The sequence below is a fragment of the Macaca nemestrina genome, chromosome 5 (assembly GCF_043159975.1).
Source record: "Macaca nemestrina isolate mMacNem1 chromosome 5, mMacNem.hap1, whole genome shotgun sequence".
In the NCBI taxonomy this organism is placed as follows: Eukaryota; Metazoa; Chordata; class Mammalia; order Primates; family Cercopithecidae; genus Macaca; species Macaca nemestrina.
In genome coordinates, this window is record NC_092129.1 from 32,902,106 (window position 1) to 32,929,640 (window position 27,535).

Consider the following 27,535-nt stretch of genomic DNA (forward strand, 5'->3'; position numbering starts at 1 on the left):
TTTCCTCACTTCTAAGGAGACATACAAGGAAATGGATTTCCTTTGCTTTTGCTTACTGTCATGCCTAAACCTGGAAGACTTATCACCATGAGGCAGTCCAATGTAAGGGATATGCTGACACACTTAGGATGGCATATCAGGTAGAGAGACAGAGGAAGTTATTGATTAGATCTCTGAAATGACACCAACAATTATTACAGCCCATTTCTCTTTGGACTTTTTGCTAAATGAAATAATACATTTGGTTTTCTATTACTTTCAGCTTGAAAGTATCCTAAAAGAAATATGGTATAATTAAAATACGCTACACTTTACTTCAGTCTCTTTTCAAAGTTTGAGGAATAAAATTAATACAGTTTCATTTCAGACCAAAAAGAGCCACACTGACAATACATGCCAAGATTATTTCAAGCCTACTGACTTGAAAATAATCAAATTACACTTATTTATAGGTTTATTTCTTCGTTGACTTTCCTGGGAACATAATGATATATGATTCTCTCATCTTCTTAAAATTGTAAGACTTAGAAAGAATCTATTTTCTGATGTTTGGTATTTAGGTCCCCGTTGAACAGCATCAAGAAGACTGCATATGAGTTGTCAAAATTAATGCCAAAGTAAATTTGCACAACTATGACCAAGTGAGGCTGACATGAAATTTACAATAGTCCAGCCAAATTAATCCCAAGGACCTGAGAGTTCCTTACTGGAGTTTGTCTGCTCTATAAGAGTTGTATGAAATTTTTTCAGTCTCACAGGATGATAAAGATATTATCATCATCACAGTCACTATTATTGAAGAACAAAATAATTCTATAATTCTAGAAACATGAAATAATTTTGAAGACAATTTTAAAGATTTCATAGAAAACTTAAAATAATTTAAAAATTTCTAAAATTAAAAATACTATGTTATTATTTTGAGAGAAGCACTTATTCTTATTTATGGTCATAGAAATTATTATACTTATTTCAGTAGAGTAAGTAAACAGTGTTCTCCTAGAAAAAAATACACTGAAATGACAATAATAACACCAAAGTACTGACTTTCTGGCAATGGAAGGATGGAAGAAGGTAAATGGTATTTGACAGAGATAGAAAGAGGTGGTGAATATTATAATTCTGAAATAAAGCAGGGTAAAAATATGCTGGAGATAGCAAATACTAGAATCAGAATTATTAATCAAGTATAACAAAAAGTAAAGTCAGCCATTAAACAAGAAAAGGAATTTCACCCTAAGAAGCATGGGTATCTTTGCAACAGGGAGAAAAGGTGACCAATAAGAGGAGTCACAAAGACAGAGCACATGTAAGTAGACAGAACCATGTCTGCTGGGGATGACACCCAGGTTCTAGCCCTGAAGCAACTGTTTGTGAGCTGAATAATTTCTCATTACTTCTCAAATTTCTACCTTTTCATCTAACATTGGAGATATGTATTTGTACCTGCTTATTCAACAGTGACAATGAGAATACTTTATGAGATTACTGTGTAAAAGTATTCATAGCAAATACTGATAATCACAATTTATGAAGATGATAATCCGAACAATATCTAAGCAAATAATCTGTTTGACAACTGTGTCAGTCTTCTGATGTGTGAACTTGCCTATGCTACAATCTCTAGCTATTTCATTAAACACCAAACTAGGTGACCCTGTGAAGGCATTTTGTGGATGGACTTAAAATCCAAAATCTAGTAAATTAGATTATCCTAGATAATCTGAGTGGACTGGATTAAATCAGTTAAAAGGCTTTAAGACCAGAGGGGAAGCTTCTCTGAAGTAGAAGAAATTCTACTAATGAACAACACCTTCAATCTGAGCATGCCCTCCCCAAGGGTTTGCCCTACAGACTACAGACTTGCCTGGCCAATCTGCACAAGCACATAAACCAATTCTATGCAGTAAATCTCTTCAACTTTGTAACTAAAATCCTACTATATACAATCTTATAATTATGTAGAGAGATACACACACACACACACACACACACATATATATTTCAATACAATCATATCTATCTCCTACTGGTGTTCTGCTTTACTTTCTTGAAGCCTGAGGGATAGAGATGATTTTAGGACCAGAAGTGCTTCTAGAGAATCCGATTTTTATGGATGAACTTTCTGATTTGATTCTGATTCTGGGTTTACTGAAATTTATTTTTCAATCTGATTAGATTTAAAGGTATCTATAACCTTTCTTGCCAGTGGCAAAGAAGACACTACTAGTCCATGACATGATGTAGCAGTAGAGGCATGTAAAATATCACTATTAGATACATTCCTTATCAAGTATCTATAGAAGGCAACGTTTTGGTAACCATGTATTTGCTACCTTAGAACATTTTAGTCAAACAAAGAAACATAATGGGATTGGCTGGTTGCTTCACACTGCACTGTAGAAAGCAGAAATGTGAAGCCTATGAGTCCACAACTGTAAAACCATGCAATTCACAGTGAGAGGGAAGGCGGGTGAAGCCAGAAGACAAATGCAATGAAACCATCAGATTTGAGGGATTCTGGGAAGCTGATGGCAGTAGCATAGTTTTTAAATCTTTCTGAACCTGTCACATAAAAACAGACAGACTAACAAGAGAGTGTGGAAATAGAAGGACTAAACAAAAGTGGGAAATTCCAGAAATCCCAAAGGCAAGCTGCCATATTTTAAAACATAACTCAAAGCAACAGAGGAGGGAAATCTATAAAATCAGCTAAAGTTTCCTGAACTCCACCTCATTTTAAAACTTCAGGAAAACTTATTTCACATAAAAATGAATAACTTAAAAGTATCAAGATCAAACCCACATAAAGATTTTATAAGATTAAAAGAAAATAAGGAACAGAGTATGATCCTTAGTGTCAATGAAAGTCAGTCAGAAAAATATGTCCACAAACCAGATCAAAACCACAACATAATATTTCAAGATAAGCTAAAACGTATTAAGGAAATGATTCATGAGATGAAACAATATTAATTTAAACAATAAAACTCAGAAATGAAATGACAATTCAGGAAAATTAGAAATTAAAGAAACATCATTTTAGAAATTATGAGTTCTCACTCATAAGTGGGAGTTGAACAATAAGAATACATGGACATAGGGAGGGGAACATCACACACTGGAGTCTGTCAGGGTGTGTGGGGCTAGGGAAGGGATAACATTAGGAGAAATCCCTAATGTAGGTGATAGGTTGATGAGTGCAGTGAACCACCATGGCATGTGTATACCTATGTAACAAACCTGCATGTTCTGCACATGTACCCCAGAACTTAAAGTCTAATTTAAAAAAAAAAAAATAGAGAGAGAAAAAAACAAAAAAGAAATCATGAGTAACTACAGTAAACTCAACAGATGATTCCCGAAGAATGACAAAAGCAAAAAAAGGAGTAATTTTAATGTTTAGAATAAGGAGAATAAAAATATTTGAAAGTGATCAATGATGATAGGCAAAGATCAAACACAGAGAAAACAGAAGTCTCTAGAGGATCAAGGGAACAGAAAAGTACTAAAAATTATAATTTTTTTAAAAACTTCTAAAATTTAAAAAAAAGTTTATAAACTACATAAAGAAAATACCACATACATGATGATAGTAACTCGGAGTGACTTACTTTGATACATATTCTGATAAGATTAATTAGAAACAAAAATGATTTGCATATCTAGAAGAAAGAGGTACAGACAGCCACCAAGGCTTTATGGTGACTGACTGTACCTATTGCGTCTGTAAAAGAAAATGAAGTAACATTATTTAAGTTACTTAAGAAAAAGCGAATGAAAGATTTTATATACTGCAAAATTGACTTAAGAATCAAGGGCACAAAAAAAACTATTATCAACCTCTAAGAACTCAGGGAATATTATTCCCATGAGCAGTTCCTAAGAAATTTGAAATGCAGAAGAGGTGTCTCTGACATTCAAAATTACTAGATATGACAGGTGGGCTAATATTGAATATTAAAAACATAGTTACATTTAGAAGTAAGGCTAAATAAGAGCTAAGTAGAAGAGAGTATATTATCCATGCAATAGCTATATGCTGACAATGGAGCTTTAGTACAAGTTTCAAAATAATATGAAATAAAAACCAATGTATAATTATGATATATTCTAAATCCATCTTCCCTTGTGTCACTGACAACCAAGAATATCGGTGTGGAAATAAAATGTATTTGAAAAGTTGTAATAGGATAAACATTCAGTAAAAAACTTTAGGCTTCAACTTGAAATATCCCTATGAACTCATTAGGTATTTTATCATTAAATACATGTGTATATATTTTTTAGCTCTATTCACTGAAAAGATCTAGAAATGAATATCCCTCAGAACTCACATCATGATCTTGAAATATGATTTCTTACTAAAAACTAAACAGGGCATCACTGCAAAATGACTGATCCCACATCCAGAGGAATATTTGAAACATCTCACAGTACCAGGTACCAAGGAAGCTCTCAAAGCCTACTATAATCATATCAAAAAGAATCAGGAGCAAATTTGGAGAGGTGCCCACTAAGCAAAGATGGGACAATTTAAGATTTAATAGAAATAATAATTGCAACAAATTAAACTCCATTAAATATGTTTAAATACATGAGTTTATAATGATATTAGAAGAAAAAAATAAGTCATATTTGCAGGATAACAGGGAACCAACTCATATTAAAAACTAATAAATATAGCAAAGATTGGAGAATGTATTTTACCCTTTCCTTAATGAATTGTGTTACTGGGTAACCAAACAGTAGATTAGGGGGAGTATGTATCTTTTCAGCAACTAAACAAATACAAAAGAAATAAACAACAAAAAAAGATAAACTATCACAATTTTCTACCCCCAGGAATAAATATGGGCATTAATCATCAGAGACTGCCAAGATCACAAAAAGAAAGATGACACATTTTGTTCCTCCTGTTATTATACCAAGCACCACCTATGACATTGCCAAAGGATCAAACTTGACCCTGGATCTGGCTGCCAATTTGCAGGAAATAGAGAGGAAAGAGGGACATGTGGAACTGAAGAGAGCATTAGTATGCAATCAGCAAAATGTGGACAGGGGAAGCTAGAAGTCAAACATCTTAGGCTCAACAGATAAATTGTGAGGAAAGGAATAAAGGACAAACCTACAGATTAAAAGTGACTTAAAAAGATGTCTATTTTTAAAAATCGATAAGACTATGGTGTCTAGGGATGCATACATAGCTGCAAAAACCTGCAAGGGTTAAAATTCATGAGAGTGGTTATTTGTAGAGGCAACGAGACAGCTCTGTTATGCCTGGCACAGAGCACATGGAAGGTGCCTCTGGGATGGCTGGCAAGCTCTCTTTCTTGTCCTGTGTGATGTTTACCCGATAGTGAGTCATAATAGTTTTTATTTTTGTGTGGTTTTCTATACCTCTGTTTTATTTTACAATAAAATAACTTTGTAAATTTTAGATCTTTCTAGCAGACTACTTTTCATAAAGAAGAAACCAGACCTGCCAATGCTCCATGTTGTAATACTGATCCCAGGTGCTCAATGGGAAAGTTATAAAGTGCTAGACATGATACACCTAGAAACACACTGAAGGGGCAGTTGTACAAACAGTAAGTGAGCATATTGTTCTTGCACAGAAAGAGAAGTAAATTATTTCTAGATATCGATAAAAAGCAATCCTTGAACTTCCATGACTGCCAGGCTTGTATAGTCCTGTTCCGAGAACAGATAAGGAAGGTAAAGAATAGTATACACATTATTCATTTATGATCAATTATGTAATCTGTAGACATTAAATTCAGAGTTTATAAATTATTAAAGAAGGAAAAGAAAGCTTTATATCTGCAAGGCATTGATCTCTTTGCGGTTGAAAGCCACACAAAATCAACCAAAATGACCTCAGGAGTATTTAATAATTCTAAAAATTAAATATGATTAAACTTTCTGATGCTCATCGTTACATATCCAAAATGCCAGAAAGTAGAAGGAAAACCTTATAATCCATGATATGAGATCGGTGACTTTATCTCAAGACCTATAAGCAGAATTCTTTATATAAAGCTATGCAGAAAGAAGAGAATGCCGTGAATTAGACTATACCAATGGCCCAAGTAAAAGCAGGACTGCCAAGAGTGTTGGCCCTTAGCTACCAAAGAGAACATGGTCTCTTAAGTGGATCAGAATTAATTGTAAACCAGTATATACATGGCAAAATCACTACTGCTTAAACAAAAGATAAGCAGAGAAAATTAGAATTAAATAGCAAGTTAGTACTCATCTGTCAGCTAAAGTTTAGACCAGGTAACAAGAAACTAGGAAAGCACAAGGGACATGGTTTGCACTCCTCACACTCCTGTCTTGTGAGCCAGAAGTTACAGAAGCAGCCAAGGCTGAAGTCACCAACAGTTTTCCCATAGACTAATTCTCCTCAGTGACATCTGGGCCACTCAGAGGTTTAAGTTGGTCACAAGCTTCAAATTGTCTTGGTAAACTTTTATTAAAGCTAGAAAGAGTCAAAAGGAATTGAAATGTCTCCTCATATTTCACTCCTACTGAGGATCACTTACATGAAATTATGAAGGTAGAAAAAGGTAAAAAGTAAAACAACCTGGTTCTAATAGACAAAAGAGCTCCAAAAATAGAAACTGAGAAAACAAACTTATTGACTATCTTTTAAAAATAAACTCTTAAGAAAATGTACAAAGCTGTCTTTATTATTTCACTCTCACATCTTCCCAAATTCTATAAAATTGTGCAAACCAGGCCCCAAACCGTTTTGTTTCTCAATTTGTCCTCCCCTTTCCTACTCAAGGATTTTCCAGTTTCACTGAAACTGTCCAGAATCAGGCCCTCATTCCCTGATGACTGTACTGAGAACAGAAGCCTCTTCCTCTTCCAGCAGTTTCCAGCACGGTCTAGTATCAACTTCTCCATAAACTCTGCTTAGCTCCACTCCTCATGGTGAACTTTCCACTTCAGTAAGATCCTTCTCCTTCAGTTCCTATCCCACGTCCCCACACATACATACGGTGTTCTTTCTGCCTTCTGAATCTGCAGTAGTAACCATGCCCACCTTTGCTTATTCAAGTCTTATGTACACTTCAAAGTTTCAATCAAGTCTTCTCTAATGATTTCACCAACACTCCAGTCTGCATTGCTCATGCTCATCTCCGAAATAGTACAGTCCTTAGATTCTATACAGACTTCCCATACGCAGTTATAGAATCACGTGTCAGGGCCAGAAGTATCTTAAAAAGTAGTTAGCCTCAGGCTTGCATGTCTTCTACATCTCTAGCATGTGCTTATCCAGATTATGCTTGGATACTTGGACTAATTGTAATTTTACTACCTCCTGGAGCAGCTCATTGTAGCTTTCAACAGCCCTACAATTACAAAGTTCTCCCTTATAATCAGCTTACAGCTCTCACCATAAGCTTCAAATCATGTCATTATTATACTTCAGGATCTATAAAGAGCAAATTAAATCCATTTGTATATTCCTTACATTACAAGGTAGTAAGTCACTTATGTAGTCTTCTACAAATCTCAAGATATATTTGTGCCATGTGCCTTTAGCAATTCTGACATCATTCTTCAAGTTCACTCACTCTCTTTGTAATTATATGCTACCTTTTGTTATTTTAATATTTTAGAAGTGTGTCAGCCATTATTAAAGTCTTTTACCTAGAAAATGTCAGAACTTTGACCACATCCAGACATTAGAGCAACTTTTACTGTATTGTATTGCATTGCTTTTTCTTTATGCATGTTACCTAGTGTGAGCTGATCACATATTATGTATTTAATCAAGTTGATTTTAAAAACCTCCTCTCAAATTAGTTTCCAAAGAATTTCCCACTGTAAACTGCAGTTCCTAAGCATGCAGTAATTTCTTCAGGAAGCTTACCTTCATTATAATAAATGGAAAATTATCAATTTTTTTCCTAAAATAAATAGTGTCAGGATAGTAAAATCTCTTGCAGAAATTAAATATGCTACAAACATCTGAGCCTGCCAAATGGCAATATAAATAAGCACAGAAAAATGCTACAGCATGGGGCATCAGAAAGAGCACTGTGAGCCATAACTACTTGGCCTCTGAAAGGGTGTAGTGCTATGTTGTCATCAGCTAAAGTTTCTGTGCTTCCCAATTAACTCAATTGTTTAGAAATCATGCTTTAGATTCCCATGACTATGTCATGATGTTTGCATGGAGTACAGGAACAAGGCTTCGGCGTTTCCCTGAACAGGTAACACACTATGTGGTCAGAAGTTTTAGACCAACCACTTTCACTGCTCTTTCACTGACAACGGTTGGTACCGTAGGGGGTCAGCCTCTCTCTAGTTGTTTTTGAGAGCAATTTGCATCTCATTTTACTGATTTCACTCTCCAATTAGTACTCTCAAGCCATTGCTTAAATTATGTGTTGCTCCATAAGGAATGACATTTCCTTTGGCTGAGCAACTAGCTGTATCACGCTATTCTAGCAATGATGAGCCTCACCAAGGGCGAAGCGGCGGCTGACTCTCCTGTTTTGGCAGGCCCACGGAGGAGGCACAGTGCCAGCACCTGCGGCGATTACTGACAGATTGGCCCAATTGCCACAGCTTTGATGGCAATCTGCATAGGATTGCCAGTCACACATTAAACAGCCTCATTTCAATTCACCAAAACAAATGGTGCCACCAAATCTACCCACACAATTCCCTACTTTCAATAACTCCACTGTTGAATTTCTCTGCCCAATTCAATGATGCATGCCTGCCAAGTGCTGTAATGATGGATGGGGTCATTAGTATTTTAGTTTCTACACTGAACCTGAAGCCAAAGCATATGGTCTGACAGATGTTGCAGCAATAGGCTCTATTTGATTTACCATGTAGGTGTCTACTTATACTGGACCTTCATGACAGAATACTAATACAAAACTTTCAGTCCAACCCCAGTTACAACCCTTTCATATCCTCAAGTTATAAGGTGTTCTTAAAGCAGAAACTCAGAACATGTTTATTTCAAGTTAGACTAATGATTACAAATTACCATTGAACCTAATCAAATCACTTGAAATAGACAAGACGGACAAAAACACAAGTAATGCCTGTAGGCTATTACCATCTATGGCTTGATTAGCACTGCCAGTAAGTTTGTTATTTGATAAAATGTGTCACTTATTCACTTTTTTTCTCATTTGTGTCTTAATCAGGTAAAAATTATATATATAGAGAGAGAGAGAGAGTAAATTGGACAGATCTTAATCTTTGACAAATGTATGTACACTCATAGACCAAGACCCCAGTCAATATATATGACATTAACATTATCCTAGAGAATTTCCCCCTGCCCACATCCAATCAATCCTTATTCCCCACAGGCAACAGGTGTTCTGATTTCTATCACCACAGGTTAGTTTTGTTTCTTCTGAAACTTCATGTAAATGAAATCATAAAGTATATAAGCTTTTGGTGTCTATCCTCTTTCCAAAACCTAATGTTGCTGAGATCCATTCACGCTGTTGCATTATCAGCAGTTCATTCTTTTATTGCTAAGCAGTATTTCATTGTTTGAATGAGGCACAAATTATCTATTATCCTGTTCATGGACATTTAGTTTTTTTCTAATTATCAGTTATTAATAAAGCTGTTATAGGCTTCCTTGTACAAGTCTTTTTGTGGGCACATGTCTTAATTTCTCTTGGGTAAATACTTAGGTATGGAACTGCTACACCATATGTTCATTTGTTGCCTATATATTTGCTTTTTCCTGCAATCACTTTATCCAGTGTTCATAATAGTAAGAGTTACAATCTAGTGTTCAGTAGCACCATAGGGTGACTGTAGTAAACAATTTATCATATATTTCAAAATAAAGAGTGGAATTGGACTGTTCTTAACACAAAGAAATAATAAATACTTGAGGTTATGGATACCCCAGTTACCCTAATTGGATCATTACACATTGTATGCTTGTTCCAAAAATATAACATGTACCCCATAAATATGTACAACTAGTATGTATTGATAATTTGATATTAAAAATTAAAAATAATTCAAAAATATTAAAAATATTCATATATTGAAATAGTTGAATATTTTTGAAAAGTTTTGAATTTTAAATATTTTCAATAAATATTGAAAATAATTCAAAAATAAATTCAAATTGTAAAAATAAATAACCAACATTTCTGGCCTATAAAAGTGTACAATCTAATTTTTATTTTTCCTGTAAGAAAATTATTTGACATGTCTCAGGAATATAACCAGATGCATTTATTATTTCATTCCAATGTAAATTACATGTTATAATTTCACTTTTGATTTTATTTCCCATAAGTAGAGCTTTATCATAGCTTCAAGTTATGAATCACAAATTCCATATCATTGAAAGTTTCTCAGAAATACAGAAATTCTTCCTTATCCAAGGTCTCACTTTGGGCAGTTGCAGTTACCTTCTGTCAATCTCAGTCTGAAACATTAAATGAAAAATTCCAGAAATAAACCATTCATAGGTTTTAAATTGCACTCCACTCTGAGTAGCGTGATGAAATCTTGTGCCTTCCCTCACTTGTCAGTCATCGACATTGTGTGTTTCTGATATCCCAACCATCAAAATCATCATGGCTCAATGATCCAGGATAGCCCCAAGCAAACCTCCTTCTGACATATTGACAGAAGGTCAATAGTAGCCTAATGCTACATCACACTTCCTATATCATTCACCTCACTTATTCTCATTATGTGAGTTATTTTATCATTTTACTTCGTCCTAAGAAGGGTGAGTAAAGTACAAAGATATATGAATGTGATCTCTCTCAGCATCTAACTTTAATTACAGTATATCATTATAATTGCTCTATTTTATTATTGTTGTTATGTGTCTAATTTATTAATTAAACTTGATCATATGTATACGTAGGAAAACAGTATATGTGGGGTTTGGTACTATGTGCGGTTTCAGGCATCCATTGGGCTTTTTGGAATGTATCCCCCAAGGATAGGAGAGCACTACTATAAAATTAAAATGGCTTAGTCCTACAACTAAGATTTGAAAAATGTCTGTTCATGTGGAAAAAATTTACAAATCATTAACCAAAAAATAATATGTTTATATCAAGAATACATGCAACTTCACTGAGCTCTCAATTGAAAAATAATCTGGAAATTCTCTAAGGGCGACTAAAGATTTTATTCTAAATTTCTTTTAGTGCATAAATGTACTGTATAACATACATTTAAAAACTACGTTCCAGAAAACCTCATGATTTCACCATATTTTTAGTCTACTGACACTCAGACTTATAAAAACATTTGATGTTGTTTTATGTATCATTACTTCATTTAGCATGTACAAGAAGGTTGATCTGGTTTATGTATGTGTCATGTTTTCCTACATATCTACAAATACAGAAAACCTACTTCAAATACTCTATAATTGTATAATCCAATTCTTACAAGAAAGGTCATTTCCTATAGACATTTTCAGAACCACCATAATGTGCATTATGAAATTATCCTAGATTAATTCAGGCCACTCATCGTTTACATTTTTCCCTGCATTTTTCAATTTACTCAATTTATATATCATTTTAGACAATAATGACTGATATATTAATTATAACCTAGAAGGAATACACAAGATAAATTATTCAGTTTTTCCATAATAAATTATTTTAAATATCAAATATGATCAAGTATTACATTCTGTACAGCTTTCACGGAGTTATAGTGTATCATTTTTCCTTTTAAATAGAAAATTGGTTGTTTTTCTAGTCTTTGCTACTTTAGCCCATATTTAGACAACATTTTGCCAATTGAAGCTCAATACTACATAATGTAAGTTATTTGGAGGACATACAAAGTTGATTGCCATTTGGTATTTTACCTGACCATGGCAGGTATAACAACTGCTGTATTATTCCATTACCTCTGTGATAGACGGCAATGACCTTTCATTGAGTGTTTCAAGTACATTCATTCTCAGTACTAGCAGCAGATATTTTGAGCATTTGTTCTCACAATGATACTTAATTTAAGGTACCATTTTTCCCCATGCAAAACGAATAACAAGACTTTTTCATTCTTCCACACAAAAAGGTTATCAAGGCCATGTTTCAAGCCACCAAAAATAACCTAAACACCTCGTTTAGCATCTTACAGCTGGAAGGGATTTTAGTGTCTATTCAGAATCTCCTTTTATAAATAAGCAAATTGAGTCCCAGAACACATAAATGAAATCTCTAAGGCCACTGCAATTAACAGGGTTAAAAGGTTTAGGAGGGTTAGAGTTAAAGTTAGAATTAAGAACTGGGCTTCCTGAACTCTAGGCTGTTATTCTACATGAAATGAAAATAATCTGACATCTGTTTGCATGAGTTAGCTGGTAGATTCACTTTGGAACCAGAATTCTTCCTGCTTTATTATGTTTTTTACTTTCAGCAAAAGGTGGGCAAGTTTTTTAAGTCACTGCCACCTTCTAACTGATTGATATATAATGATCAATCTTATCTGATTCATTTTCACATAATTTCATAGTAAAAGTTTTTATTTTAATTTGAAAACACCCTAAGTAAGTAATTGATAGATTTCAATATTTCTTGTACATTGAGAAGAGTGATGTGAAAGAATAAGTTAAGGTAATTGATGTGGTATTACTGAAAAAGGTAAAATAGCTTTTGAATAAATTAAGGTGAATATGTACACTACTGAAGAATGAGGCAATGTCCATGTAAAGTGGAAGAGAAATACACAAATTCACCGTTCTGTAGCAAACACCAAAAAAAAAAAAAAAAAAAGAAAAAAAGAGAGGTGAGGAGGTGAGGTAGGGGAGAAAGCAACATAGAAGTCTCATAGAATATTTTACCTCTCATCTTTGTTAGAAAAAATGGCAGGAGGAAAATTTTTTTAAAACCATCATGAAATGGACTATCTACAAAATAGAAAGCAAACAAACAAAAAAAATGAGCAGTGTTTGGACTACCACCCACTCGGACCAGCAGGGTCCAGAAAGTCTTTGTTGTCACAAGGCAGCTGGCGACTGAGGATACAAAACCCTTTTCATTTCAATGTCACATTAAATCCTGAGGCATAAAACCAAGGGCAGACCTACAGAGCCTCTAGTCTCCAAGAAAAGACCATATAGCTCACAACTAAAGCCAAATGCCAGCTAATGTTCCCATCTAAATGAAAAAATCACTAGCAAAACAATTAGAACATATATCTAAAATCATTCTTAAACTATTATTTAGGCATAGAGAGAGAAATAAGAAAACTGACTTGACATTTAGTTGATAAGACAGGTTGCACATCATATAATACGCTTTCCAGGAAAAATTATCCTATTTTTCAATCTCTGTAGGAGAAATTACCATAATCACAGAAAAAAAGGACTCTCATTTCCTTTTCATATTTGGACACAAAATATGGTATCCTGATATCGGAAAATCAAATAAGTTATAAAAGTAGTAATAATTAGATTAATATGAAGTACACCTGTTGTAACCTCCAATTGGAATGCTGTAAGAACTTGATGAAATAACACACATATAACACCCAGCACAATATCAGACACTATAAGGTATTATTTCAATATTCATTTATTATAACCTTCATTAAAACCACCCGCAAACTAATAATTATCCCCAACACTACCTTCATCTATCTAAAGGATGTAGTAAAATAAATCATGATGTTTATGTTAAAGAAACTAAGCTCATCTTATCAGGATTTTTTTTTTTTTGTCTCTATTGGCATTCCCATGAATTTAAAATTCACAACTAATTAAATCATTTTCCTCATTCTGATGCAGAGAACCTAAAAAATAATAATAGAGGTGCTCAGAGAATATTATTACTTACATATCATCTAGCTTCAAATATTTAGCTCAATAGCCATCTCTTTTAGGCCCAGTTTCCTGGCTTTAGAGCTGCTCTCAGCTCTTTCCAGCCCCCAGCACTCTAGCACTGACAAGTAGACTTTCTATAAATTCCCTGAAGGCAAGGCATATTTCTTAGTCTCTAGTTCTCTCTGATTCTAAATCTGCTATATGCACCATTTGCAGTTCCCCCAACATTTATGTTAAATCATAATTAAACACAAATATATTAAGGACTTAATGTGTGCAAGGCAAATGTCTTCACCTCAGATCTGGGATTAACCTTCAAACTCAAAAATTTAATTGGCTCTCTTCCAATTCATATTTCCTGAAGTATTCCCAAGGGTTTCTTAAAATACTTTAAAAAATTTATCAGAGTATGACAGTTCCTACTTAACTCTTATAAATTCAGTTTTAAAAATATTATTAAATAAGAAAATATCTCATTCTTATTCATATTTCAAATGGATCTAGAGTTTCTTTGCAGTTTGAATATAACAGAGAGAATTATTACGTTTCAGTAGATACTAACGAAAATACTTATTATTTTCCTGTGTATTTTATTTCAGAAAAGGAAATCTCTAACATGAATTAAATTAAACTCATGCAGACAGCCTGTCCCACTACATGCGTGCACGCGCATGTGCACACACACGCACACACTCAAAAGGAAGAGACCACAAACAGTCCTGTTGTAATTTTTTTAAAACAAAGTATACTCTTTAGCTCAGCTGCCAACTTGGCCTTACCTGGAGCCATAACTTGTTATGCACAGCATCTCTCCCTGTGGCAATGCACTGAAATGTAGCGTTTTGCCCTGCATTCACCTCTACATCCCCGAGACGGAGGAAATGAGGAGATTTATCTGTGAAGGGAGGGAAAAAAAATGTATTTGTTTTCACATGAAGAAAACATGCCATGTTACTTTTCTGCAGCTGAATATTATTGCTAGTGTTTTTACTTTTGGTCAAGACTCACATCAGAAAGAAGAAAACTGAGGGGCTTTTTTGTGCCAGAAGATATCGTTTCCTCTGTGACTCTCATGGTTCTGTTTTTCTCAGGAGTTCTGTTACTTACTGTTCCATAATTGCTGGAGTATTGCTCTTTACAGAGTGAGCACTCAACAACTGCTGCTGAACTGCTGCCATGGCATGTTGCATACGGATGGTAATAAAACAGTTACAAGCTTACAAGTCAAAGCAACCAAAAGAGATCAAATTGACATGAAATCAGAGCCTAATATAAAGATATAATGAAAACACATAATGATTTCTAAACTACTGACAGTTACACGGCCATTGAACTTATTAGGCTACATTTTAAGCAGTTAGATCTTTATAAAAAAAAAAAAAAATCAGTAGTTATAACCCTCTAGCATTTCAAAGAACAAGGGAATATTTTTGTCTCTTGCAAATAGAAACTGGTAAGCTTATTCCTATTCCATTATAACCATAGTATATGAATCCAAAATAAATACCCATATTAGACTAACAAAAATCATGACTGCAGTCAAAATATAAGTGAGATTTATAACTATCAAGTATTCTCTGAAACTACCTTTTAAAACAAGCCTTATCCATGTTTCCCATTGAAAGGAAATTTATATAAACAGCAAAAGCTAATGCTCATGAGTAAAAAGAAAAGCTCATGGAGGACCATATCACCCTAAAACTGATGTGCTCAATTCACAATTTTCTACATACTTATGAAAACCTTTCCTTAACACCTATCATTCAATAAGTGAAAAATAAACAGTAGATAAAAACACAGTTCTCTTAAACTACAGATTGAAAGAACTTAGTAAACCCACCTGAACCCTAAGTGAGATGATTTTGTTCTCTTTTTTCTTAGAATTTACCAACCACCATTGTTCTCTTTTTTCTTACCAACTACCACATGGTATATATAATCTGACGCTTACTGGCTACATCTTTCTCTAGTGCCTTACCTCTCAGGAAGAGATTTAAAATAAGGAATTCTTGAGTTAGAACATGAGCTAAAGCAGCAGTTCTCAATTTACGAACTCTAGACCAGCAACATCAGCTGCACTGGAATCAGAAATGCAAATTGTCAGGCCCCACCCCAGACTTATTGAATCAGAACCAGGGGAAGAGCCAAGCAATCTGTGATTTACCACAGCTGTAGGTGATTCTGAAGCACACTAGAGTCTGGCAAGCACTCAGTAGGAGCACAGGCCTTGGCCCTCACAAGGGGCCCCCGCCTGCTGCTGACAATGTGTTAGAGATGCTTCTCAGAGAGGACTGCTGAACAGATAATCCAGAATTCACGGGCCCTATAAAATGCTGCTGTTGGGAAATACAAGCAAAGACTGAATTTATGCCAGCTGTTTTTTGCCTGGCTCTATTGAATGCAGGCAGTAATTGTTTTTCATGGAATGTGAGGTAAACACAAATTTAGGTACACCATCTGAAGGCCAACCAATGTGCATCTAAGGGCATAACAAAACTGTGTATTGATAAACTGAGTTTCTCGTTTCGTTTGCTTTCTATTTTTCTTTTTTTTTCTTTTTCTTTTTTTTTTTTTTTTTTGAGACAGAGTCTAGCTCTGGTTGCCCAGGCTGGAGTGCAATGGTGCAATCTCAGCTCACTGCAACCTCCACCTCCCAGGTTCAAGTGATTGTCCTGCCTCAGCCTCCTGAGCAGCTGGGATTATAGGTGCACACCACCATGCCTGGCTAATTTTTTTTATTTTTGGTAGAGATGGGGTTTCACCATTTTGGCCAGACTGGTCTCAAACTCCCGACCTCATGAGTTAGCCAGGTATTTATTATGACAGAGGAAAAAAAAGTAGTCCTAAATTTGGAATAAGATGAACTAATTATTTCTCTTAATTTCAACCCAGCCCTCAACTTAGCAGATCAAATAGCTTCATGAGGCTTCTTTATATTTTCCTTTCTGTTGAACTGATTTGTTATTCTTCTCTGTTTTCCTAGACAATTTAATAGTGCCAAAAAAATGAACAAGTCCTCCTGACAGCTGCCTTTGCATGTATATTTTGTTCTCAGTAATGAAATAATTTAAAAGCATCTCTTAATATGTATATAATTAGTTACAAGTCTGAAAAATATTTGATTCAAAAACTCTAGAAATATATCAGTTTTCTTTTAAAACTCAATAGAAGGCTAGGACTAACAATAACAAGAGAGAGCAATAACCAAGTGATACACAAACAGTCGTCACCGCCAATATAAGGCAAGTGTTGAAAAGACATAGAAAAATACAATTCTTAATCACAACCTACCACAAGGATAACTCAGTACTTGGATGTCATCAATGGCAATATAACCACTTCTCCCTCCTGAGACTTCGGCTTCAAATATTACCTGTCAAAAAGAAACAGAAAAGATTTACAACAATCATTTTCAAAGAATGTCTACAGTGGAGAGGAATAGCTAAATATATGCAAAAGTGAATCTAATTTTTGTTCAGTAAGAATTAAAAATGTAACCTTTTAATGTAAGTAATTTCCTAAATCTTGTATACATAAACAAATCAAAAAACAAAATTTGAAGAACAATTACATTACAGAGGTTAAACAGCTTACATTCTTTAAGTAGCTATTATCAAGTATTGTTGTATTTCCTGAAAAGGAAATATATAGGAACAGAATGACTAGGCAGATATAGAAAATCTCTTTAAAAGTAAACTTTTGCCTATTGACTTTCTCCATTTTTGTTGTTTACTTAACATACATGGAGCACCTACTATGTGCTAAGTAGTATGCAAACCACTGAACACATTAATATAATAATCTGAGTTTTAAATAGCTGAAGTTTCAAGGAAACTTGATACAGAAAGGGAAACAAAATGAGGGAGAAAGTAATGAAGTATGTTTAGAACATTTCAAATTTGATTTGCCTATGATACACACAGGGGGAAATGCTTAAGTAATAACCAGATAGATTTGGAAGAGAAGATTATCAGTGTAAAATAAAGGTATAAATTTCAAAGTTATCTGATGAAGGATATCAGTTAACTCCATGGAAGGGAATAAGCTACTGATTTGAAAGTTAAAGTGATTGGTGAGTAAGATGGCATAAGAAGATAAATAAGAGAAGAAAACTACTGGAAATGAAAGGTCAAGACTGAAAAGGCCACCAACGGATATAAAGTCAACATCGAATGGTTCAGAAAGGAAGGGTGGTACCAGGAGGTTTCAAGCAGGTCAACACTCCTAATAAAAGGATTAGAAAAGGCCAGGCATATTACAATAACAATAATTTAAAGATTTCAGATATGTGTGTAAACAATGGCATCCAGATGCACACACATTTTAGGAGGTGAGAACCTCTCTGATGTTATCTAATAATCTCCAGCCATTTTATTCTTTCCCATGGGAGTATCTGCCAATTCTGAGATCAGGCTATGGTTCTAGCTTAGTACAGCCTGAAAATCTCTATTAGGAAGTGGTGAAAACCTCTAGTAGGAGGAGGTGAAAACCATGAAAGCTTGGTGCAGTTGTGCAGAAATAGAACAGCAACTTGAAAATTTGGGAGGCTGACTTTTCCAAAAAGACATAGGTAAAGGCAAATAATATCTAATATAAGAAAGAGGTCAAGAGAAACCGAAACTAGTAAGCATCACTTGGGGTTAGCTCTTAGGTATTCTCTGGTAAACTCTGCCAGGACATTTTTACTCTGGTGGAGGAGGAGAACCTTGATTAACTGGGCTGATAATAAGTAACATTTGTCAAGCACTTACTATATAAAGTAGACTGTCCCAAGCTATACACAATCACACACATACATACACAAAAATTGATTTAATCCTCATTACAATCATATGAGGTAGGTATTATTTTCATGATCATTTTAAAGAAAAGTAATTGAACCAAGGCATAAAAGCTAACAAGTGGTGAAGCCAGGAATGGCCCGAGCTATCCTGCCTCTAGGTTGTTTTTGAAAACTTTACTACATTGCCTCTCAAGAAAAAGAAGACACAGAGTATTTCATTTAAGTAGACTTTAGAGTTTAAATTTCCTTTAAATGTCTAAAATGTTAAGTAAATTTTAAAATCAAAAAATGAATTTCATTTTAACTAGCACACTGACAAGACATTATATTGACAAGACAGCAGTATGGTTCCATTAAACCCTTTCCAGTCTCACACCATACTCTTACAACCACCCCAAAGTCAGTAACAATGAGACAAGGTAAGCCGCCGGAATAGATGGCTCATCTCCCCTCCAACTGTCCCAACCATAAACCACCTGTGTTACTTCTTTTCCACTCCAAGCTTGCCCTTTGTGACAATTGATGTTTTACTGGAATAAAATGAAAGTGAGATGGAGGATGGGGTCTTTGTGGTAAGCAGAATCCTTCATGATGGAAGGATGGCTATCTATGAATACAGGAGGGTGCACAATATGTGTATGCATATGATTTATATTTTACATAAATGTATTTGGTGGGAACGTAATTCCTATGTCATTTTCTAAATACTGGAACAAGAGCTTAGCAAGAAATGAGGATAGGATCAAAGACTTTAAATAATGTATAACTTGAGACAACTCTGGTATAGACCACTTTTTCAGGAGTGAAAAAAACCTGTATTATACTCCAAGCCCTCCTGTTCACAGATTCTTAAGGATTCACATAAATTTGAGATTTGAAACTTTTAGAGCTAAGTCTTAGCCCCATAATGTGAATATAATACAGCTTTCAAAAAAACTTTTCTAAGGATTAAATAATAGCATACGGAAAGGTGCTATCTAAACTAAAAAGTGTGATTGTCAACAGTGTTAATACCTGAAGTCTGTATAAATGTATCTTAGGAAAATAAGTTTTATTTGTTTGATTAGTGGTTTAAGCAAAGAGAAGTTACAGAAAAAAAAGTTTTTAAAAATCATTTTTGAAAAAAATTACATTCTAATAATAAATACACATCATTGTTGGTTATTTCAGTTTTGTTGTCAGTATTCATTAAATTATTTTAACTTCTAGGTCTATCTTAGCTTCACTTTCTTGAATTGTTGTACTTTAATCTCGTACTTTGAACAAGATTACTACACCCCTGAGAAAAAGTTTCGTATGTGTTCATTTAAATTGAGCTTTATTCAGGACAATAAATTGAGGCCTTGATTTTAAAGGAGGCAAAATTGGTTATTTAAAAAAAAAAAAAAAAAGTTTCTCTTCTTAGTGACCTCATTTTCCCTGCTAAACGTTGTCTTTGCCTCATTAACGAGAGCTAGAAGAAATTTCTAAGATCAGATTCCTTTACTGCTAAAGATCTAATCAGCTTTATCACTTCAACAGAGCCCTCAACTTGTAGGGCTCTTCTGTCCAGTCAGGAGAAACAAATCTCAATAGCTTAATTACGCAAAGCGAGCTTGGGCTAATGCTCAGGTCAGATCTAATGCTTGATGTCAAGTAGTCAACCAGGCTTCCCAGAAGAAGAGAGCAATGAAAGCCACACCAGATGTCAACTTTAAACCAACCAGGAGGCCAGCCTGGGAGCAGAATGAACGGGCTCTGCTTTCCAAGCCGTTTTTACTTCACTCCATTACCTGAAACACTGAAGGTGACGATTCTAATCAAATTTTTGCTCCTCCAGCAACAGTCCTGGATTATTAACTAAATAAGTGAAATAAAGTTGAATTACACTTGGGGGAGATAGGAAATCCTAAAGAACAAGGGCAACTTTTTCCTCTAGCAAACTGAATGATTCCAGAAGTGTCTCCTATAATGGAAAGCTGAACTGGGTGTCCGGAAGCCTGGGGTCTGGTTGTTGGTCTACTAACACATATAACCCAAGCAAGTTATTAATAACTTGGGTCTTTGTAGTCTCATCTTGACAACACTGCCTTTCCCTACATCATGGGTTTCTTGTGAAGACTGAATGGTATATGTGAAATGATTAAATAATACATGAAATATGTAATATAAGATATTACAGATACTAGAAAAATCTGAAAAAAAATTCCCCTTAATATTCTTCCAATCTATCATAGTGTTAAGAGCCCAGGCTCCAAAGTCAGATACATATTTGATTCATCTTTTTTTTTTTTTTTTTAATGAGACAGACTCTTCGTCTGTCACCCAGGCTGGAGTGCAGTAGCATGATCTGGGCTCACTCTAACCTCTGCTTCCCAGGTTCAAACAATTCTTAGCCTCCCCAGTAGTTGGAATTATAGGCACATGCCACCACGCCTGGCTAATTTTTGTATTTTTGTAGAGACGGTGTTTCAACATGTTGGCTAGGCTGGTCTCGAACTCCTAGCCTCAAGTGATCTGCCTGCCTCAGCCTCTCAAAGTGCTGGGATTACAGGCATGAGCCACTACACCCAGCCTAGCTCATACCCTTTAACTGTAATTTTAGCTTATGTAAAATGTAAACCTCAATTTCCTCTTCTATAAAGGAAATTTTATAGGGAAGATTAAATGAGTTAATGCACATAAAACATTTAGCACATCTCCTCACACACAGTAAGCATCCTATGTTAAGGGGCACCACTGTTATGAGCAGAAAATAGCCATAAAAGATACACGTACTAAAATCATATTTCTTCCATTCCCTTCTCCCTCCAATAAAAACCTAACCCCCCAATCCCAGTTTGGAAACACACGAATAAACTAGTATTTGATTCCTATAAATCTCCTTAAATTCCTGTTTTTTATTTTAATATTTAAACATTAAATTTTGCTAACATCCAAAATAAATCACACATCTGCCTTCAAGGAAAAAATGTGCCCAAATCAAAACCTGTTTCTAAATATCGATGCCCAAATTTCATTAACAAATAAAATAGGCATCTGTAACACACACAAAGATAGAATAACGCTACAGATCCAACCCTATGAGTACCTGTAAAGCACATGCATCTGCATCTCTCATAACAAGGTGCGACCTCTAATTTAGGAACTGTAGTTAACTTTGTGTCCTCAAAGCTCAAATACTGTCTATCAAAAAGTAGACATTCAACAAATGATAACAGGACTATATACGTGTGTGTATGTGTGTGTATATATATGTGTGTGTGTGTATACACATTAGATATGCATATATATAAAACATCATTACATATAATTGAATTCTACCATGTGAAACTTACACATTGTAGTTCCACAAGATGTATCCTCAGTCTTCTTCTCTCTTTGCCCTATACTTTCAACTCTGACAAGACTGAGGAAGATGAGGCTACAATGAGGTCAGAGGGAAATGAAAAAATACATATTTAAGTATGCAGAACTACAAAAGGAAAATGGAAGTACATGGCATCACAAAAGCTAATAAAAGCGTATCTAAAGAAGAAGAGAAGTCAGGAACCCAATGCTGGTCAAATACTACATAAAATGGTTATTGAAAATGCCCCTTATCTGTGCCATTGAGATCAGAAGTGCCCAAAGAAAGAGCAGTCTGTATGAAGAATAGAAGTGGAAACCATACTGGGCAATGAAGAACACGGTGAAAGCACAGAGACAGCAAGGTTAAGAATGCTGATAGGAAGTTTGTCTGAACGGATAAAGATAAATTTGACTAAGGATAGAAGAAGATATGGGATCAAGGAAAGGTTAGTGTGTTTTTTTTTTAATTTTTCTTATTACTCTTAAGGTAAGAAACACTTAAACATGTTTAGATATTGATGAGGATAATTCAATTTAGTAGTGAATATTTGCATATATACATGAAAGAAGTGATAACTGTTAGCGTGAAGCAGGATAAAATCCAAATTACAGGCTGTAAGAGGGGCTCTCTCTGCCTTTTTTATAGTAAGAGGAAATGAGAAGATGCATAAAAATGTAATTTCTAGGACTGGTAGCTAAGGAAGTTTCCATTATATGGCTACAATTTTCTTAGCTATAAGTAATGGACTGGTGAAAAGAAGGAGTAGTTGAAGTCCGGAGAAAATTGAAAGGAGTTGAAATACAGAGTAGAAGAACAAAGAGAACTGAACAGAAAAATATAGTAGTAGAATTTCCAGTTATATTTGAACCCAATTGAAATTGATAACCCTGAATTTCTAGTGATCAAAATCTATCAGGTGGTGTGATTTTTAAAAAAAAAAAAACAGTATTTTTTTTTTTTAATTTAAGCCCAGAAAAAGTGGATAGAATAAAAGTCAGTAAAGAGTTTATGGAAACAGCAATTGTATAACAAAAGTTATCACAATGAAATCAAATTTTGATTTCATTTGATGATAAGCAAGTTAAGTTGATGAACTAGCTAAAGACAGATGGTTTGATGGATTGGAGCTCTCCATGAAGTTACTGGATGATCTAAGCAAAATGAGTATAGCAGAAGAAGAAAGGTTTATGCTTGGGAAGTATGATACATATGAATAAAGTTAGAACAGTTGTGCAATATTACAACTTCCGTGTAACCAGAGTAGTAAACAGAGGGGTGACCTTTGGAAGTGGTGAGGTGAAAAAACTATCCAGGTGCTTTCCACACGTATACTGATGTTGTCAGTAGGATGATGAGCCTCAAAAGTGGAGATAGCAACTCTAAATTATGCTGGTACCCAAGTTCATGATGAGTAGACAAAATGATTTCAGGTCCAGTGGAAGCTAATAATAAGGATGATGATGTGGTTGAAAGAGAAAAAAAAAAAACACACACACACACAACTAAAAGGTGCAAAGACATTTCCCACCTTATATGGTTTGGCTGCGCCCCCACCCAAATCTCATCTTGCATTGTAGCTCCTATAATTCCCACATGTTGTGGGAGGGATCTGGTGGGAGATCATTGAATCATGAAGGCGGTTTCCCCCATCCTGTTCTCATGGTAGTGAACAAGTCTCACGAGATCTGATGGTTTTCAGGAGATTTGAGGTTTCTGCTTTTGCTTGATTCTCATTCTCTCTTGCCAAGGCACATAAGAAGTGCCTTTCACCTTCCACCATGATTGTGAGGCCTTTAGCTACGTGGAACTATGAATTTATTAAACCTATTTTTCTTCCTAGTCTCAAGTATGTTTTTATCAGCAGCATGAAAATGGACTAATACACCACCCATTGACCTAAGTTACTTGGGAATTAATATCTTCTCTCTTAGAGAACATTTGGGAAAAAGTGTCTGTAGGCTATAGCCATGAACAGATCATGATTATAATTACATGATTAACTCTAAGTAAACATTTGATGTTTATCTCCTTTACTAAAATATAAACTCATTGAGGGCAATGGCTTGTCATGTTCCTCACAACATCATTGAACCATATGAATCCTGTTGAGAGTCAGGGCTCAAAGAGTCCCAATATGTCACAGAAAACAATAGATGGATTAACTGTTTTGCCTGAAAGGGAAATATGGGAATAGACATTTAGCTCATTTTTACTGAACTCACAAAATTGTGTTGAAATAATACAATGACACTCCTTTGAGAAAGTTCTAGATAATTTTCCCAAACTATATTAGAAATCATGAAAACACAAACCTCCCTTGAGCAGCTAAATAATGCTCTAAGGCATAAATTTCTGCTGATAGGCCCCAGAAGATTTTCTATAGAGTAAGTCCAGTAGCTACATGAAAACTTAAAATTCTAGAATCTAGTTACTTTTCAAATGTGAATATTCTATTTTCATTCATACATAAAGATCAATACACACATAACTGACAGGTGATACCAAAAGTGCAATGTACAACTAGCAGTTACTGTCACTCACTGTAGCTCCTCTCATAGACACTGTCAATTTGGAATTGTGGTTTCTCAACTAAGAATCAGCAGAAAATATGAGAGAAAAGGAGCTTCTCTTCGTCAGACCCCTGCAAGTCAGGCTGGTTTGCCTATTGACTCATGTAATAGTCCACTTCTAAGAGTCTAAAGTGTGAAAAGGCCTTTAGTCAAGGCCTTCAGACCCTGAAACTGCTGAATTCTTATCAACCTTTTCCTATCGGTTGTTTACTTGTTTATTTAGTTCCCGAAGGAGATATATACCTGCAATCACAAAAAGATACATAGATAAAATATGTAAGCAAGGGAAATACGTGTATACTCTTTGAGTTTAGAGGTGCTAAAGTCAACTATTTGACTATTTGTAAATTCTTTGATTTTAGAGTTACTTGAGAAAGTAATGAGGGGGTTCTAATTATATGCCAACTAAATATGGAAGGCAATTAAGACATATAATCAAGTCCAAATTGATTCTTCATCTAACCCCTATGAAATTTCAGATTTTAGCTATCCTTAGCACTTCTATGACTCAGATGCATAATTTTCCTTAAGATGTCCTGAGATTAAAAATGGCTGGATCCTTAGAAAGATTAGTCCTACCAAGACTTTACATAAGGATTTTACTGTCTACAGGGAGTAATTAGGGCTCCAGAGATTCTAGAAACCAACAGTCTCTTACCTGAATACATATAGACCTTTTGCATAGTTACAACATCTGCCACTCAGGAGGAGCTACTGTACAGGTTTAAATATTCTTTCACTTTCATATATATATACACACACACACACATATATACACATGTCCACATACTTCTATGTATCCATATTTCAATGTAATTAATATTACAGTCACAAATTAATTTTAGAATGCTAACACTGTAATGTTACCAGGTATTCTTTAATAAAACATCAATGTATCCAATTACAAGGGCTTTGATTACAAAAATATCCTGAGGTTTAGCATTACCAATTGCCTACACGATGAGAAGGACTACCACATTATCTAATAGGGATGACATCAGGTATAACCACAGTGCAGTGGCTTCAAAAGCAGCTGCAGCACCACCCAACTGCAACCCTTTCAAGAATGATATTGTGTTTTGCCTAATAAACAACAGAACATCAGTCAAAGCACATGGCAGTGTCCAGGTAACTGTAAAAAGTCAGGACCACAGATCGAAAGGAGAAAATAAAACCTAAGAGACTTCATACCAAAGTAGGCTGTGTAAAAGAAAAGCCCAAAGAAGGAGATTTTCAGAAGGTTCCATACTGAAATGAATATGCAAGCATAGTACATTCCTATGTTTCAAATTAGCCCAGGGGGTTGACTATCCCTAATGTAATCACTAAAAGTATCTAGAAGATCTAAATAAATGAATGAACAATAATCATTTCAGAGCATATGCTAGAATGTTGAAGTTATAATAATAGTCCACTAGTTATTTAAATTAATTCTGCATTCCTGAAATCTTGCACTTGTAAATGATTATCAACGGTGTTTTTAATTAGAATAGACGTTGATGCAGGTTTATATGTATCAAAAACACATGACTTCTTAGTCTTAAAGTGACTAAGACAGACTTCTCACATCTGAAAACAAACCCAAAACCTGAACTGAGAATGAGTAACTTTAACAATATAAACCCACAAAAAGTTCTTGTGTTCTCTGCATATTATCTGTAATATTAAAATGGCTCTGGGGGTAGAAGGGATTATATACTTGCTTTCTCAAAAAGGTTTTGATATAGACCCTCAAGGTAAGACAGAGAGACACACACACGTACACCCAGTCAATACAGTGCACACCAGAGTTCCCAGCAGCAGAGCCCCAACTCTGAGCCACAGATCTCAACTCAGGTCCCAGTTCTGATCTCAAGAGGTCATTGCAAGGATTAAAACACATTACACACAAATTAGGAGGTTTCTCATAAATGTCAGCCCCTTTCCTGACCTTTGCCAGAAACTGATTCAACATAGATATACCTTTTAGCTCTTCTGTGCTATAAAAACAGCACCACAAACTCACTACCTTGCTCATTCCTAATGTCTGACATCCCTATCACTAAAGCCCCTTTCCATGACCCCTTTTCCAGTTCAATTCAGGGCCTATATGTGGTGAAGCTGCCAGAGACTAGAGACCACAGTATAAGGTATGCCAACCTCCTGCTCTTTTTGAGGCTTCCCAATTCCAATATAGGCAGACAGACAGGCAGAGCATAATAATACATTCCAAATGCCTTAAATATGAAACTCAGAAATTAAAAATTGAAATAGGACCCACTATTCATGGCTCAGTCTAATTTATGTTAGAATATGAGTTTAGCAAAAAGAGAGGAAAAACCAAAAAGGCAATTAGAAGAGGAAAATGAAAGTTTACTGAAATAATTCAAGATCTAAAAATGCCCTTAAACACATTTTTCATCCTATGGATCTGTCCTTAGATACATAAGCAAGCAACTTACACCATAAAAGATATGGTATAAAACTGAAAGTGGGGAAGCAAAGAGCAGCAGAAAATTCATCAGCAAAATGTCATTTCTGTATCTTTACTATCATAGCTCCACCATCTGGGTTATATTTTATAGTTAGTTGTCTGGAACAAAAATAAAAGATGACTGGTTAAGGTTTCTATTTCTATCAACATGACACTGAATTACAGTACTATTTTTCCTTGCTTCCAGAGATGTGCCATTTGTCTTCCTACAATCCACAAGCAGAACCTTTTAAATTTTAGCACCAACAGTCCAATCTTACATAGAGCACAAGTACATCACTTCACCTGCACAACTATATCTGAAAAAAAAATGCTTTCAAACTAACAGAGTAAGTCTGTTCTTAACAAATTTAAATGACTCTCAAGAGCTTTAATTTATACTTATGAAACTCAAGAAAATTAAAATTAGTAGTTCAGCCTACATGTACTATCATACTAAATATCTATTAACATACGAAATCTGATGACACTATGCATTTACAAAGAAAAGCAACCTTTTAGTAAACCAGATGATTAATTTTGCGTGAAGAGATAAGATAAATGGATGTGTCTACAT

The 27,535-nt window shown here is 34.8% G+C and overlaps 1 protein-coding gene across 14 annotated transcripts in view; it reads right to left on the reverse strand.

Annotated features, from left to right (window-relative positions):
• LOC105465585 (protein tyrosine phosphatase receptor type K) overlaps nt 1-27,535 on the reverse strand; it is a 558,841-nt gene that overhangs the window by 266,360 nt on the left and 264,946 nt on the right. For all 14 annotated transcript variants that reach the window (XM_071096434.1, XM_071096427.1, XM_071096433.1 and 11 more), the window contains exons 4-5: nt 17,114-17,195; nt 14,602-14,717 (exon numbers count right to left, since the gene is read on the reverse strand). In XM_071096434.1, coding sequence (XP_070952535.1) covers nt 14,602-14,717; nt 17,114-17,195 — 198 coding nt within the window. The remainder of the gene's footprint in view (nt 1-14,601; nt 14,718-17,113; nt 17,196-27,535) is intronic.